This window comes from Phyllobates terribilis, unplaced genomic scaffold, assembly GCF_046119375.1.
Source record: "Phyllobates terribilis strain yellow unplaced genomic scaffold, ASM4611937v1 Scaffold_4__5_contigs__length_816908805, whole genome shotgun sequence".
In the NCBI taxonomy this organism is placed as follows: Eukaryota; Metazoa; Chordata; class Amphibia; order Anura; family Dendrobatidae; genus Phyllobates; species Phyllobates terribilis.
In genome coordinates this window covers 131,760,607-131,776,807 of record NW_027362764.1, presented here as the reverse complement: position 1 = coordinate 131,776,807, position 16,201 = coordinate 131,760,607, and the positions used below count along the sequence as shown (strand labels likewise).

General features: G+C 42.3%; 1 protein-coding gene across 12 annotated transcripts in view; it reads left to right on the top strand.

Annotated features, from left to right (window-relative positions):
• The window catches only part of LOC141265097 (sodium channel protein type 5 subunit alpha-like), a 558,194-nt gene that overhangs the window by 344,820 nt on the left and 197,173 nt on the right, over positions 1-16,201 (top strand). For all 12 annotated transcript variants that reach the window (XM_073677736.1, XM_073677738.1, XM_073677744.1 and 9 more), the window contains exons 13-16: positions 1,844-1,979; positions 6,987-7,225; positions 14,139-14,321; positions 14,416-14,772. In XM_073677736.1, the coding sequence (XP_073533837.1) occupies positions 1,844-1,979; positions 6,987-7,225; positions 14,139-14,321; positions 14,416-14,772 (915 nt within the window). The remainder of the gene's footprint in view (positions 1-1,843; positions 1,980-6,986; positions 7,226-14,138; positions 14,322-14,415; positions 14,773-16,201) is intronic.

The following is a 16,201-nucleotide window of genomic DNA, read 5'->3' as shown; positions in this document are numbered from 1 at the left end:
CAGACTTCCAAGTTAAAGCGTTTTTCAGGTTTTTAAGTGGAATTGATCAGAAGCAGCTGGAAACTTTACTACTATAGACAAAGGAAATTCTATATCTACCCCATTAAAACGTTTATAGTCTCAACATTGTATTTTTATTGCCATATATAACAAAGCGATTTTATGTCAATATTTATCATCAGTTTTTAGGAGCCTTTTAGGTTTATTGTAAGAAGCCCTGTCGTCCACCTGGATGTACATTTAATGCCATGCATGTGCTTCAAATCCAGCCTTGTGTGTTTGTTTAGGAAAGTGGGAGCTGATTACATACACCAGTGCTGCTCTCTCCGGCATATGTTCCCTACTGGCTTAGAATGGCAGCTATTTCCCTCCTACGAACAGGAATGTTTAAACAAAGCAAATGCATAATGCGAGTCTATCTCACTCTTTACCACCTGCTTTGCTGTAGTGTGGAGCTTGCATTTACAGCTTTAGTGATGTTGCTGTAGTTATTTTCAACATTTGCAAGCCTACGAGCTGAGGAAAGTTGAAAAGGGCAAAACCTTTTAATGTATCGCTTCAGCAATTTTTTTTTTGCCTACCTAGTGCAGTATTATAGTGTATGCATTGTGTATTCTTAATTTGGTGGATGTTCCATTTCGGGGTTGTTTGCCATTTTGACTTAGTCTTCCTCTCTGATCAGGTTCCCTTAATAAAGACTACATTTGCCGTATTGCCTCTTGCTTTGCAGAGATAACAGAGTCTCATCTCAGTGCAATTGCTCTATCTAAAGTAGCAGTGATAGATCAGCGACATAGAAGTGATGTCCTCTCACTCACGCTGCAGAACCTGATGGATTCTATATATGTGATGCAGTTTTAGCCTTTCTCCTCTGCCTCCTGCTTGTGATTGCTTCTCCCTGTCAACTCTTACAAGAGGGAGGCAGGGGCGACAGGCTACATCTAATTGGATGCATGCAAAAGATTCTGCCCCTTGCACTGATAGATATAGATACTTCTATACATGCAACTAATTTGTATACGACTCACCTACTATACATTTTCTCAGTAATATAAAACATAAGTTATATCTTTATTTACAGTACATACAAAGGAACAAAAAAATTGTTGCTTCATGGGGAGAGATCTAAAAGGTGCTGGAGGGATTTGATAGGTGATGATGTTATATTGTAGTTCACATGAAGTCAGAGACTGACCTCCTGTCTACAAAGGAAATTATTCACTGCAGTAGCATATACTCCAAGCTGCGCATAATAAAAGCCTTCACAATGTATGAAGTGCAGCAGATTACACTAGAATATTGCTGGTTAGTTAGCTTTAAAAATTTAGCTGGAGTGCTACGTTAATAAAAAAGAGATCATCATTTGTTCAATTTTTTGTGTAAACAAAACACTTGACAATGTTTTCTGTATCTTTATTTGTAGTCTCTCCAAATGCTTGTGTTGCTCTTTGTTTCCTCTCGCTATCTGATTCCTAGAAATATTTAGCCTGGTATCCCCTGAATTCTATATCACACTTGAGAGCTCTTCATGCCCGTCTGAGTGCACAGATAACATGATGGATGTTTTGGAATTTTTTTGCTCAGAGTTCTAAGAAATTGTAACATATTTGATCGCAGGGATGAGAGATGTATAATATGTTTTTTGATATGTACATAGAAACTTTAATATTGTAATCTTACAAGTTTTAGCAGAATTAAAAGACAATTCTTTTGCTTAAAATATCCAATCATCAAGGGGTATTTAAAGCAGATAAAAATACAATATGAAAAATAGTGAAAAATACTTTTGTGATTGTTGTTTGTAAAGCAGCAGAAATATATAAATCATTCTTTTATTTACCAGATGTCTCCTTCGGACCTTGAAATGAGTAAGATGCAGCTGCTGATGCCTCATCGGCTCTCCGTAGAATACATGGACGTGCCATTTCAGAGACAGCGGGCAGTGAGTGCAGTCAGCGTCCTCACCAATGCCATGGAAGGTAAACATCTGTATAATGAGGGGACTATATCAGTACAGGTCACATGTGATGACAACTACATTTATAGAAAATGGGAAGAAATCCATAAGTCACTTATGCAAACCAGTGTCCCACTCCGCACCTTCAAAAAAGCTTTTCCCAGAAAAGTTGCCTTTCATAACGATAAATGAATTGGATCAAAGCAGCACAACATATAAAACAGAAAATTAAATAGTTTCTTTTTTTTGCATATGAAATGGATTCTGGTCCAAGAAAGAATGCTGACAGATGCACTTCCTATATCTAGTGAAGGATAACAGATAACAGATTTCTTGCAGTGGAACAAACATATTTATTGATAGGCTATTTTTATGGTATGACTGCATTGTGCAAAACAACTTATTCAGAAAATTGTATTTTTGAGTTATCAGACTTATTTAATTGTACTGTTGTCAGATTACCCAGGGCCAGGGGCTCCTTCCCTGTCCCTAACGCTAGGGACACCCTAGCTATCCCTGCTCCTCAGATTACTTCTGATAGTGAAGACGCCGGGGCTACGTACCTTGCTGAACTCCTAAATCAGCCCTATATCTGTCTCCCTTCCCCACCCAGGGAAGTGGGGAGGAATAGTGTATTTATATGCACAAACCAGACAAACAAGGAAGGACATGCAGGGATAAATGAAAATACCAATTATACAAATATGCACTCACAGACAACAGAGGGAAACACCAGGGAGAAAAGGAAGGGAAACTAAATTGGAGAGGATGAGGATTTGCACATAACCGAAACACTTAGCTAAAGATAAAGACTTCAAATGTCTCTACCAACAACCGACTCCTCCACTCCTCACCAGGCAGTACAAGACTTAACACTGGCAATCCAGATTGCCAGAGGTGAGTATATATAGGAGAGGGGAGTGGACAATACTGAACAGATGAGATCATCCAAGCTGGGAAGCTTCTGAGACTCCAAGCTGAACAGATTAATTCCTTTACTGCTAACAGAAACCTTTGCCATTTAATATGAAGGAGAAGTGCTTCAGATCAGTGCTGGAGTACATAAAATCAGACGCTGCGGTCTTCTGACCCCTTTCTGTTGCAGTAAACCCGTGACATGTACCATACATAGCCTAACAAAAAACATGCAAAAGATGGCTGCAGTTTACAGTTTTTGTCAGATGTTTTGAGATCTTTTTAATTAATTTATGTTAGTCACCTCCAAAAATAAACCACATTACAAATCACATCTATCAACAAATGATTATTCAAATGTATACATACGATCGTATAATTTTGTTATTTTTCTAGAATGTGAGTACAAATATGTACAGAAACTATTTTAAAAAATTTGGAAAAATTCAGAATTTAGTTTGTTATATTTCAGATTGTAAAGTGAGGATAAGACCGGTTCTGTAATGTTATCTGTTTTTATCCAGAACTAAAACAGATGATTTTTATCCATATTGTGATTCATATTCGATCCATAGACCCAGGCTTGGACTGGCCCACAGGGGTACAGGTGAATTTTCCGGTGGGCCCTTGTGCAATAGTCGGTCCCCCCACTCCTCTAAATGAGCAGTAGTTGGCACAATACACTTGATTCACAATGTACTGACAAGGGCAGCATCTAATCATTCATGTAGCAAACTACCCAGTTTATTATATAGACACATAGGTAATTCTGAGAGTGAAGGTAATGTAATATTTGCATGGACAGTGGGCCCCCAGAGTCAATGTTCGTGATGGGCACTTGGCACCCCACTTTTGCATTGCATTTACCATCCATGTGTCCTCTGTATATCAGTTTTGTGCATCCACATCACATCCATTTTAATGCATCAACAGTAAATATACAAAACCAAGTACAACTTCCTATGTTAATAAATGGAATGTAAAAATCAGGTGCAATACCGATGATTTGTATGGGATCCATTTTATTTTGTCTCACCCAAATTGTGGAAGAGACTAGTGCATGCTGTGATTTTTTTCACATACAAACTTTCATCTGAACAGCCCAATTGAATAATATTGGTCCGTGTGCTATCAGATTTCATCACAGACAGAATACATAGAACTGGTTCTCCAAAATACTGTATGTATTTAGACCGTTCACATTAAAGAAAACCTGGTCACCGGATTACTAAAAAATTGTACTATGTGTAATGGAATACAAAAAAATGCAGGAAATACATTAATGCGACTGTCCTGCACCTCTCCTCACAAACACTAAATGATATAATTAATTATAATTTCATAATTAATTCAATTATAATATAATTATATATGAGAGTGAAGTTTTCATTCCTTTAGGAATAATAACTATTTCTGAAATGGATTAACGTATATGATCAACCAGAAAATATAATGTAGACTTGTTTCTTCTACAGTTCAAAGGGTTGTCCCATAATAATCATTTTGATCAAGTTATCCACCGGATAGGCAATAAATGTGGGATTATTGGAAGTCCCACTGCTGGTAACTTCACCAATTATCAATACTGGGACCTTTACCAATCACTAAATTGAGGGTCCTGATGCCCTGTTATTAATTTCCATGGTTAGGACAAACTGTATAGGGTTACACAGTTGCACATGCACGCTATGGTTCCATTATTAACCCCTTTAAAGCATGGGGCGTAATCAGGCTATCACCCCCTGTTCAGGGCGGGCCCCGGCGCTGAGCCCACACTGAACCGGGCACATATCCGCTGATTTATAGAGCTGACATGTGCCCACAACAGCTGCGGGTGGAATCGCGATCCACCCGCGGCTGTTAACATGTTAAATGCCGCTGTCAATCTCTGACAGCAGCATTTAACAGCGCCGTGCCGGAAGCTCGTCACTTAACCCGCCCATTGGTGACCAGGTCACGTGATCGCGGGTCACCAATGGGTGGGCATGACAACCCTGGGTCTGCAGCAGACTCCAGTGGTTGTCATGAGCTGATCGCTATGAGCGCCACCTAGTGGTCGGTGCTCATAGCACAGGAGCATTTCTGCTACATAGAGGTGATCTGCTCATCACCTCTATGTAGCAGAGACAATCAGACAGTTGCTGCTTCTAGTCTCCTAAGGAGACTATAGCAGCAAGCAAAAAGTGTAAAAAATGTTTTTAAAAATATAAAAAAAATTAAACGCCAAAATTACTTTTTTTGGTCGCCGCAACATTGCAATAAAATGCAGTAACGGGCAATCAAAACATCGGATCTACCCCAAAATGGTATCAATAAAAACTTCAGCTCGGCGCGCAAAAAAATAAGCACTCACCCAGCCCCAGTTCCCGAAAATGGAGATGCTACGGGTCTTGGAAAATGGCGCAATTTTTGTTTTTTTAGCAAACTTTGGATTTTTTTTCACCACTTAAATAAAAAAGGAACCTATACATGTTTGGTGTCTACGAACTCGTAATGACCTGGAGAATAAGACTGGCAGGTCCGTTTTAGTATTCAGTGAACATGGTAAAAAAAAATACAAAAAAACCATCTGTGGTATTGCACTTTTTTTGCAATTTCACCCCACTTAGAATTTTTTTCCCATTTTCCCGTACACGATATGGTAAAACCAGTAATGTCATTCAAAAGTACAACTCGTCCCGCAAAAAATAAGCCCTCACACGGCCATATTGACCAAAAATTAAAAACGCTATGGCTCTGGGAACAAGGGGAGCAAAAAACAAAAATGCAAAAACGGAAAATCCCAGGGTCCTTAAGGTGTTAATGGAGTTAACTGAGCGCTGTACTCGTCTCCCTCCGCCATCCTAATAGACAATGAATGGAGATGACGAATCAAGGGTCAAGACCCCCTACAGCAATGGGAGCTGATGATATAGCAAGTCTATCGCTACTGATTTAATTGCATTTACATTTTGCTTGTTCCTCAAAACTTTCATCAATGTGGGCAGCAGATCCCTGTTGACTTGAGATGATGTGCTGCGGACAAACAAAAATTTTTATGTCTGCATAAAAATGCGATCAATGACAAATGGGATTGTGGATCTATCTCAAGACATGTTTACAAGCAGCAATAATTGCATTTGAAAATTCATTTGAATAGTCTTTTGGGCAGTCATCATCCCCATGTATATTGGCCTTTACTTGAACAAACTACTATTTGGTTTACTGAAACATTTCTCTAAAAATGATAATGGGACAGAATAAGCAGCCATTATGGACAGGCCATATAGGGTTAAGATGTCCTAAATTTGTAAATCAAATATTCAGAAGGTTCAGTCTTCAGTGTTTTGGGCGAGTCACATGTAATTGGCCAGTTTATACAGTATAATGAAGTCTTAAGTGTATTCTACTGACGATAGCCATGGCTACTTTATCTTGTAATGATTAAAAACCTGACAGGTCTGTGCATTTGCGAAGACTTTATAAACTTAAACTCCATACATCATTTAAGACTGTTTTCAGACGTGAATGCTTCAATCTCACAAATGAAGTTAAAAATATACCTGTGATAAAAAATAAAAAAAAATCATGCAATAGTTGAATCTAGCTGAGTATCACATTACTTAAATAGCAACTCCTCAATGCAAATGTGTTCTAGACAATATGGGGAAAAGTCAATATACATAGTTATAGCATGATATGAGACCATGTACATATGTAGTATTGTTTGTCCCTCTAATCTTGGCTCAGGTGTTGTGTCTACAAAAAAAAAGTAATGTTACGTGCCAGTTGAGGGTATGAGCATGTCCAATTATTGTACAAGGTACTGGAAGATCTGCTGACAGGTATCACCCATATTACTGAGCTTGCGAACAACCGATACTGTACGTTTTAATTCATTTAGTATTTTGCTCCCCCTAGTGGTGGCTGCAGGCAGGAAAAAAATTTTTGAGAGTCAGCTCTGACCCACAATAAAGATACTCTTTACAATTAATCCACCAAGAATATTGGACCTAACCTCGTGTTAACAGTTGGACAATGGACAATCAAAAATTTTCAGAATGTAAAGAATGTGAATTGTAAATGTATCCAGACACAATAAAAACATGCTCTATATTTCAATGTCTTTTTTTAGAGTTGGAAGAATCTCGACAGAAATGTCCTCCTTGCTGGATTCATTTTGCTCATAGGTTTCTAATTTGGGATTGTTGCACTCTGTGGATACAAATCAAGAAAGGCGTAACATTTGTAGTTATGGATCCGTTTACCGATCTAACCATCACTATATGTATAGTACTTAATACTCTATTCATGGCTTTGGAACATTACAAGATGACTGATGACTTTGAAAAAATGCTAGCTACTGGCAACTATGTAAGTAAACCTTCAAATCTATTTTTTAAAATGCAGAATCCAGATGTTTTCTGATTGTCAATATCAGAATATGAAATAAATAAAAAAAAATTGGATAATATGAAGTTCTCTACACAAAACACCCCACAGTTATGCAGCCATTTGTTCTGGTATTAACATAATCTGTACCACAAAAATGCTACAAGTGATTATAATGGGATTAAAGGGTGGTCTAGAACTAAAATGTATCTATATATATATATATATATATATATATATATATATATATAATCGTCTTATCCCGTCTGTCTGTCTGGGAAATCCCACGTCGCTCATTGGTCCGGCAGCGGCCAATCAGCGCCGCGGGATTTCTGAAAAAAGATGGCGGCCGTTAGCGGCTCATCTGCGGGACGGAGCTCAGCGGCGATGCAGCTGGGAGATGACCGGCGCGAGGCGCTCATCTCCCGGCCGGTAGCAGCGGAAGGACCTCGACCGCCGGCGCCGCTGACCTCCATGCGGAAGGGAGGACCGGGGAGCGGCGCTGCGGGTCGGGATACTTCTGCCTCGAGCGCCCGCTCATGTCCCGGGTTCTCGCAGCGGAAGTACCCGCACAGGCAGCGCCGCTCCCCGGTCCTCACCAAGATGATTCGATGATTGGTCGCGGTCTTCGGACCCGACCAATCACTGATCTTACCGTAAAAGTTAAACACCGCTGTGCTGATTGGTCGCCGACGCCGGGCGCGACCAATCACAGATTTTGGCGCCACATTTAAATAGCGTCCGCGACCAATCAGCACAGCGGTGTTTAAATGTGGAGCCAAGATCGGTGATTGGTCGCGGCCGATATTTAAATTTGGCGCCCAAATCGGTGATTGGTCGCGGGCAAAGTCCGCAACCAATCAGCACAGTAGTGTTTAACTTTTGCGGCAAGATCAGTGATTGGTCGCGGGCCAAGACCGCGACCAATCACCGATTTGTGCGGCACATTTAAATAGCGGCCCCGACCGATTGGATGTCAGCGCCGCTCCCCGGTCCTCCCTTCACACCCTAGGCGCATGGATGTCAGCGCCGCTGCCTGTGCGGATACTTCCGCTGCGAGAACCCGGGACATGAGCGGGCGCTCGCAGCAGAAGTATCCCGACCCGCAGCGCCGCTTCCCGGTCCTCCCTCGACACCCTAGCCGCTGATGTCCCCACAGTATCCGCATGGTGTTACAAAAGTCCGGACATTTGTCTTAAAAATCGCTGATTGGTCGCTGGCGCTGCCCGCGACCAATCACCGATTTGGGCGCCAAATTTAAATATTGGCCGCGACCAATCACTGATCTTGGCGCCACATTTAAACATCGCTGTGCTGATTGGTCGCGGACGCTATTTAAATGTTACGCCCAAATCGGTGATTGGTCACGGTCTTGGCCCGCAACCAATCACTGATATTGCCGCAAAAGTGAAACACTACTGTGCTGATTGGTCGCGGACGCTGCCCGCGACCAATCACCGATTTGGGCACCAAATTTAAATATCGGCCGCGACCAATCACCGATCTTGGCTCCACATTTAAACACCGCTGTACTGATTGGTCGCGGATGCTATTTAAATGTGGCGCCAAAATCGGTGATTGGTCGCGGCCGATATTTAAATTTGGCGCCCAAATCGGTGATTGGTCGCGGGCAGCGCCAGCGACCAATCAGCGATTTTTAACACAAATGTCCGGACCTTTGTAACACCATGCGGATACTGTGGGGACATCAGCGGCTAGCGTGTCAAGGGAGGACCGGGGAGTGGCGCTGCGGGTCGGGATACTTCTGCTGCGAGCGCCCGCTCATGTCCCGGGTTCTCGCAGCGGAAGTACCCACACAGGCAGCGCCGCTCCCCAGTCCTCACCAAGACGATTCGATGATTGGTCGCTGCCCGCGACCAATCACCGATTTGGGCGCCACATTTAAATATCGGCCGCGACCAATCACCGATCTTGGCTCCACATTTAAACACTGCTGTGCTGATTGGTCGCCAACGCCGGGCGCGACCAATCACCGATTTTGGCGCCACATTTAAATAGCGTCCGCGACCAATCAGCACAGCGGTGTTTAAATATGAAGCCAAGATCGGTGATTGGTCACGGCCGATATTTAAATTTGGCGCCCAAATCGGTGATTGGTCGCGGGCAACGTCCGCGACCAATCAGCACAGTAGTGTTTAACTTTTGCGGCAAGATCAGTGATTGGTCGCGGGCCAAGACCGCGACCAATCACCGATTTGTGCGGCACATTTAAATAGCGGCCGCGACCGATTGGATGTCAGCGCCGCTCCCCAGTTCTCCCTTCACACCCTAGGCGCATGGATGTCAGCGCCGCTGCCTGTGCGGATACTTCCGCTGCGAGAACCCGGGACATGAGCGGGCGCTCGCAGCAGAAGTATTCCGACCCGCAGCGCCGCTTCCCGGTCCTCCCTCGACACCCTAGCCGCTGATGTCCCCACAGTATCCGCATGGTGTTACAAAAGTCCGGACATTTGTCTTAAAAATTGCTGATTGGTCGCTGGCGCTGCCCGCGACCAATCACCGATTTGGGCGCCAAATTTAAATATCGGCCGCGACCAATCACCGATCTTGGCTCCACATTTAAAAACCGCTGTACTGATTGGGCGCGGCCGATATTTAAATTTGGCGCCCAAATCGGTGATTGGTCGCGGGCAGCGCCAGCGACCAATCAGCGATTTTTAACACAAATGTCCGGACCTTTGTAACACCATGCGGATACTGTGGGGACATCAGCGGCTAGAGTGTCAAGGGAGGACCGGGGAGCGGCGCTGCGGGTCGGGATACTTCTGCTGCGAGCAGTCGCTCATGTCCCGGCTTCTCGCAGCGGAAGTATCCGCACAGGCAGCGGCGCTCCCCGGTCCTCACCAATACGATTCCGCTCCCCGGTCCTCATAAATACGATTCGCTGATTGGTCGCGCTCTCCGCCCGCGACCAATCAGTGACCTTGGCGCTAAAGTTAAACACCGCTCTGCTGATTGGTCGCGGCCGCTGCCCACTCCCTATCACCGATTTGGGCGCCACATTTAAATAGCGGCCGCGACCAATCACCGATCTTGCCGCCACATTTAAACACTGCTGTGCTGATTGATCGCGGACGCCAGCCGCGACCAATCGGCGAGATTGGCGCCAAATTTAAACAACGCTCTGCTGATTGGTCGCGGATGACAGCCGACCGCGACCAATCAGCGAGATTAGCGCAAAATTTAAACAGCGCTATGATCTCCCGACGGCAAGTGTGAACAGAGGACCAAGGAGCGGCGCCACCGGTCGGGATGCTTCTGCTGCGAGCAGCCTCTCATCTCCCAGCTGCTCGCAGCGCTGCTCCCCGGTCCTCACTAATACGACGCTGATTGGTTGCGGCTGCCGGCCCCGACCAATCATCGATATGGGCGGCAAATTTAAACCCCGCTCTGCTGATTGGTTGGGGCCGGCCACCGCGACCAATCAGCGATTTTGGTGGCAAATTGAAACACCGCTCTGCTGATTGGTCGCAACCACCGGCCGTGACCAATCAGCGATATTGGCGCCAAATTTAAACACCGCTTCGCTGATTGGTCGCAGCCGGCCACAGCGACCAATCAGCGATATTGGCGCCAAATTTAAACACCGCTCTGCTCACTAGTCGCGGTTACCGGTCACGAATAACCAGCATTATTGGCGACAAATTTAAACACCGCTCTGCTGATTGGTCGTGGCCAGCGAACGCGACCAATCAGCATTATTGGCGCCAAATTTAAACCCCGCTCTGCTGATTAGTCGCGACCGCCGGCCGTGACCAATCTGCAATATAGGCGCCAAATTTTAACACCGCTTTGCTGATTGGTCGCGGTTGCCGGCCTCGACCGATCAGCGATTTTGGCGCAAAATGTAAACACCGCTCTGCTGCTTGCGCCCGGTTGGCCGCATACCTATTCTAGAATACCCGATGCGTTAGAATCGGGCCACCATCTAGTCTTACTAATAAACACCAATCTATTTAATGTCATAATCTAATCTCTTTTCTAATATACTGTCATTAAAAATTCCTTACAGTTTCTTCACCACTCTATCTAACAGCTTTATTTTTTTTTTATTACTTCCTCTTTGATGATGCTTTGTTTGACTATCCCAGCATGCACTGGGATTCTCAAATGAGTCACTTCCTCAGCCTCTGCCCCTTCCATGAAATGAAGTGATGTCAGTTCCATCAGTGATATCCGTTTCAAGGGCCGGGCTAGTCCCTGCTCTACTGATCATGTGTTATTGGTTGTCAATTCCGACATACAGTATATCTCTCTCTATATATATATATATACTGTGTATATATATATGTTTAGAAACAGGCCTCTGGTTTAGGCCTCATTTAAACATCCGTGAGTCATATATGTGTTCTGTGTTTTTCGCAGATAGAACACATATTATGATCTAGGGAGCTGTTCACATGTCCATGTTGTTTTTTTGTGGATCATGTGTCTGCAAAAAATCATTGGGGAAGACCATTTTTGATCTGAGTCGGGGATTAAAATCATCCATACAAAGTTGTAGGTCCTTGAAAATCCCTGACAGCACATAGATGCCATCAGAGTGCTGTCCGTGATTTAAATTGTAATGTATAAAAGAGAAGCTTTACAGTTTTTTTTGACCAAACACTGATGAAACATGGATCCAAAACACTGATGAACAATGGTCCGAGATTTTACGTATGAGGAAAATCACAGACGTCTGAATGAGGCCTAACACTTGTGAATGAAGAGTCCAATAAGAGTGAACCTAATAAGTGATATAAATTAAAATATGAAAGGGATTCTCTTTCTTACAGAACAGATATAAACCACAGATAACTGGATGTTAAGTGATCTCCTCTGGGGCAACATAATAGAATATATAAAGAAATAATCAGACTATTGCCTGAATCAGATTTGTGTCTGGGCTAAGTGATTTTCATTTATATGAAGGTTACTATGATAAAAGAACCTGAAATGATGGCACTCTGGTTGTGTACAATGCAAGCGCGGTGCCAAGAAATTTAGGATACGTGCACCCTAGAGTCAATGTTCCCACAGGCTCTTGCTTGTTTACAGTAATTGTAAACTGCATTTTAAAACATGGGCGATCGAAGGGCAGACTTGTTATTGACAATGCATTATCCAGATGAAGGAGAATAAAAAGCATAAAAGAACACGCCACTTAACTTGTTCCAGTCAACATTTCAAAAGTTCATATAGTAAGTAGCTGCTCTCAGGCAAGAAAACGGCTCGTATGGCTTTATTTAGACCTTGGAAGCATCACCGCAGTTCCTCTGGGAGCTGCCATATCTGTGATGTTGCCTGGAATTACATCATATCCTGGCATAGAATCAGCTAGGCCAATGCATATAAGAGAGGGAAACCAATAGGTGAACCCATTTGTGCCCCTGTTTTAATCAATCAATACTATATTCATTTAGGCATCAATGCAATCTTTGTTCGGGTTATCCCAAAGGTTAAATAGTAATATCTTGTGCAAACTAAATAGGCAAAGAAGAAAATTAAGATTGACAGGTTGAATTGGGATTCTGTTTGCTTGACCACTACAGACTTATTTTTGTTCCTGTAAATGATGAATATATTCAAAACCTTGAAATGTTGTTCATTATAATGAACAATATGAACCTTTGATGAACAAAACCTTGACATATTGCTGCTGTTCATTATGATGAATCAGAAATGTAGAAATGTATAATTTATGTGGATTCGGCATACTTCAGACGCCGGTGCATCCGACAAGTCTTCCTAGGCACAGTCACTTCAGAAAAACACCAGTCTTCATTTTCCAGAATCGGCTTTGCCGGCGGTTTCGCTGTCGTTCTTGTGCCAGATCCAAGCGGAAGCCACTCGAATAATGAGCATGTCACTTCTTCTACCGCTCCCGGGTTTCCGATATCCTGAAGCAGTTAAACGACATGACACAAGAAAGAACAACTTTATTTTATGGGGCACTTTTGTGGCGCTTTTTCGGGTGGATTCCGGGTGGAACCTGCCTGAAAAAGATGCCGATACACATATTTTTTATGTGAAAAGCCTTGAACACCTTTTTTTTCCAATCCTAAGTAGATTAAAAATGATGTGCAACATAATTTTATGATATATTTGTATAATGATTGGAGTGATAATTTGGTAATATAGGGCTGCACAGCACATGTGTAGATATAGAGTTAAAGGGCTGTCCAATTGAAAAATAAATGTTTTGGCAAAGGAAGGGAATGTTATAAAATAACAAATTAATTTATGCTCACCAGTTCAGTCCCCTATTACTCCAGTGGTCAGGACTGATGATGATCTATTCCACAGTCTACGGACCATTTAGACCAGTGATTGCCTGCATTGGTCAGATGAATGATGATGGGACGTCATCCAACCAGAACTAAGAGGTTCTCCTTCATGGTCTTGCGATAGCATAGCATAGTCGCCAAGCTGGCAGATGCTACATCTGTAAATTCAAAACTATATTTTTTTCTGGAACCCTTGAAAAAAGGCAACTAGGATCTGTGGCATAATTACTGAAGACATTCGGTGACTTTATATACTGATTGAGACCACATAATTTAGAAGTTAGTTTAATATGTCTTACTACTTATATTCTATTATGTTGCCTCTTGGGAATGGGACGGTAACCCCATGAATACGGAGGTTCAGTTGCAGTTGCAACTTTTCCATTTCCAATATATTAAAATAAAGCTATACTGTATTTGAAAGGGAAATAAAAATAAAAAGTAGACATACAAATGATAAGGAAAAGAGCAAAAAAGGTTAAAAACTGATGTCGCAATTTGCAAGACCACAGGTATGAGACTAGAAATAGGTTATTCAATGCTCTTGTAATTTGCTTTACCTTAACTTTCCTGACTTCTGAGTTCTTGCACTTTTGTGCCCATAGGTTTTTACTGGTATTTTTACAGCTGAAATGGTCTTCAAAATTATTGCCTTAGATCCTTACTACTATTTCCAGCAGGGATGGAATATTTTTGATAGCATTATTGTAACCCTGAGTTTAATGGAATTCTGTCTGTCCAATCTCTCCAGTATGGGAAATCTGTCAGTTCTACGTTCTTTCCGACTGGTAAGTAGTATACTTGTTCTTGTATAATGGGATTTTCCATTACTTACATTGCCTGTAGCATTGTAAAACTAAAACCTATTTTGTTTTGTTTCAGCTTCGGGTTTTTAAATTGGCAAAGTCTTGGCCAACGTTGAATACGCTCATCAAAATCATTGGCAATTCAGTTGGCGCTCTTGGGAATCTAACCCTTGTTTTGGCTATCATCGTCTTTATTTTTGCTGTTGTTGGAGTCCAGTTGTTTGGAAGGAACTATATGGATTGTGTCTGTAAGATCAGCGACGATTGCGTGTTACCACGCTGGCACATGAATGACTTTTTTCATTCGTTCCTCATTGTGTTTCGGGTTTTGTGTGGAGAATGGATTGAGACCATGTGGGACTGCATGGAAGTTAGTGGCCAACCTTTGTGCCTCCTTGTCTTCTTGCTTGTAATGGTTATAGGAAACTTAGTGGTAAGTAACAGTATAATTTTTACAAAATCTTCAATTGACTCTCAGTAGATGATTGTAATGTTTTGTGTGCATTTCTTAGGCTTTGCTTATGTGCATTCAGATGCTCCATTGGAGGTCCCGATTGAGTTACCGTAACTTTTTATGGCAGCATTGAGCACATTTCTTGCCTTTAAAATGACAAAAATCTAAACAGAATCTTGACAGACCCCATTATAAGATGGGGTCTGTTGGTCACACTAATTTATCACCAAAATCTGTCACAGCATTATGACATCCATTGTAAAGGAAGTTATGATGCTAGTGTGAACACAGGATAGATGACGTATGATAGCTGGGGATCTAACTACTGAGATGCCCATCTATCAGAGGAATTGGGATCTCAGCTCCACTCCAGTGTGTAAATGTAGCAGTAGCGAACATGTGCACTACCAATCTCGTAGATCCTTAGAAGTGACTGAAACGAGGGTCACACATGCACATTATTATTCATTCATTCTTTGGGATTCCTGTATTTATTATTGTAGGGGTACCAATGGTGGGGTCTCAGCAATTGGACCCTCAACCACCTTTTTAAAGTATCACAGCTTGTAAACACTTTTTGTGACAGACAAGAAGAGTATTTCAATTTTTGTTTGAGGGATTTTCAATTATTCTTCTTTTGAAAATTCTTCCAGTTCTGTGAGATTCCTGGGTCATCTTGCATGCACTGCTATTTTGAGGTCTCGCCACAGATTTTAAATGATGTTCAGATCAAGGGACTGTGAGGGCCATTGTAAAATCTTCAGCTTGCGCCTTTTGAGGTAGTAAATTATGGATTTTGACGTGTGTTTAGGATCATTATCCATTTGTAGAAGCCATCCACTTTTCAACTTCAGTTTTTTTACAGATGATGTTATGTTTGCATCAAGAATATGTTGAAATTTCATTGAATCCATTCTTCCATCTACATGTGAAATGTCCCCGTGCCATTGGCTGCAACACAACCCCAAAACATGATTGATCCAACCCAGCGTCGGACTGGAGTACCTTGGGCCCACCAGAGACGATCATTCTTGGGGCCCAAAATACTGCTATAATCAACAATATAGAAATACAGTGGTGGCCAAAAGTATTGGCACCCCTGCAATTCTGTCAGATAATACTCCGTTTCTTCCTGAAAATGATTGCAAGCACAAATTCTTTGGTATTATTATTTTCATTTAATTTGCTTGCAAGGAAAAAACACAAAAGAGAATGAAGCAAAAATCAAATCATTGATCATTTCACAGAAAACTCCAAAAATGGGCCAGACAAAAGTATTGGCACCCTCAGCCTAATACTTGGTTGCACAACCTTTAGCCAAAATAACTGCGAACAACCGCTTCCGGTAACCATCAATGAGTTTCTTACAATGCTCTGCTGGAATTGTAGACCATTCTTCTTTGGCAAA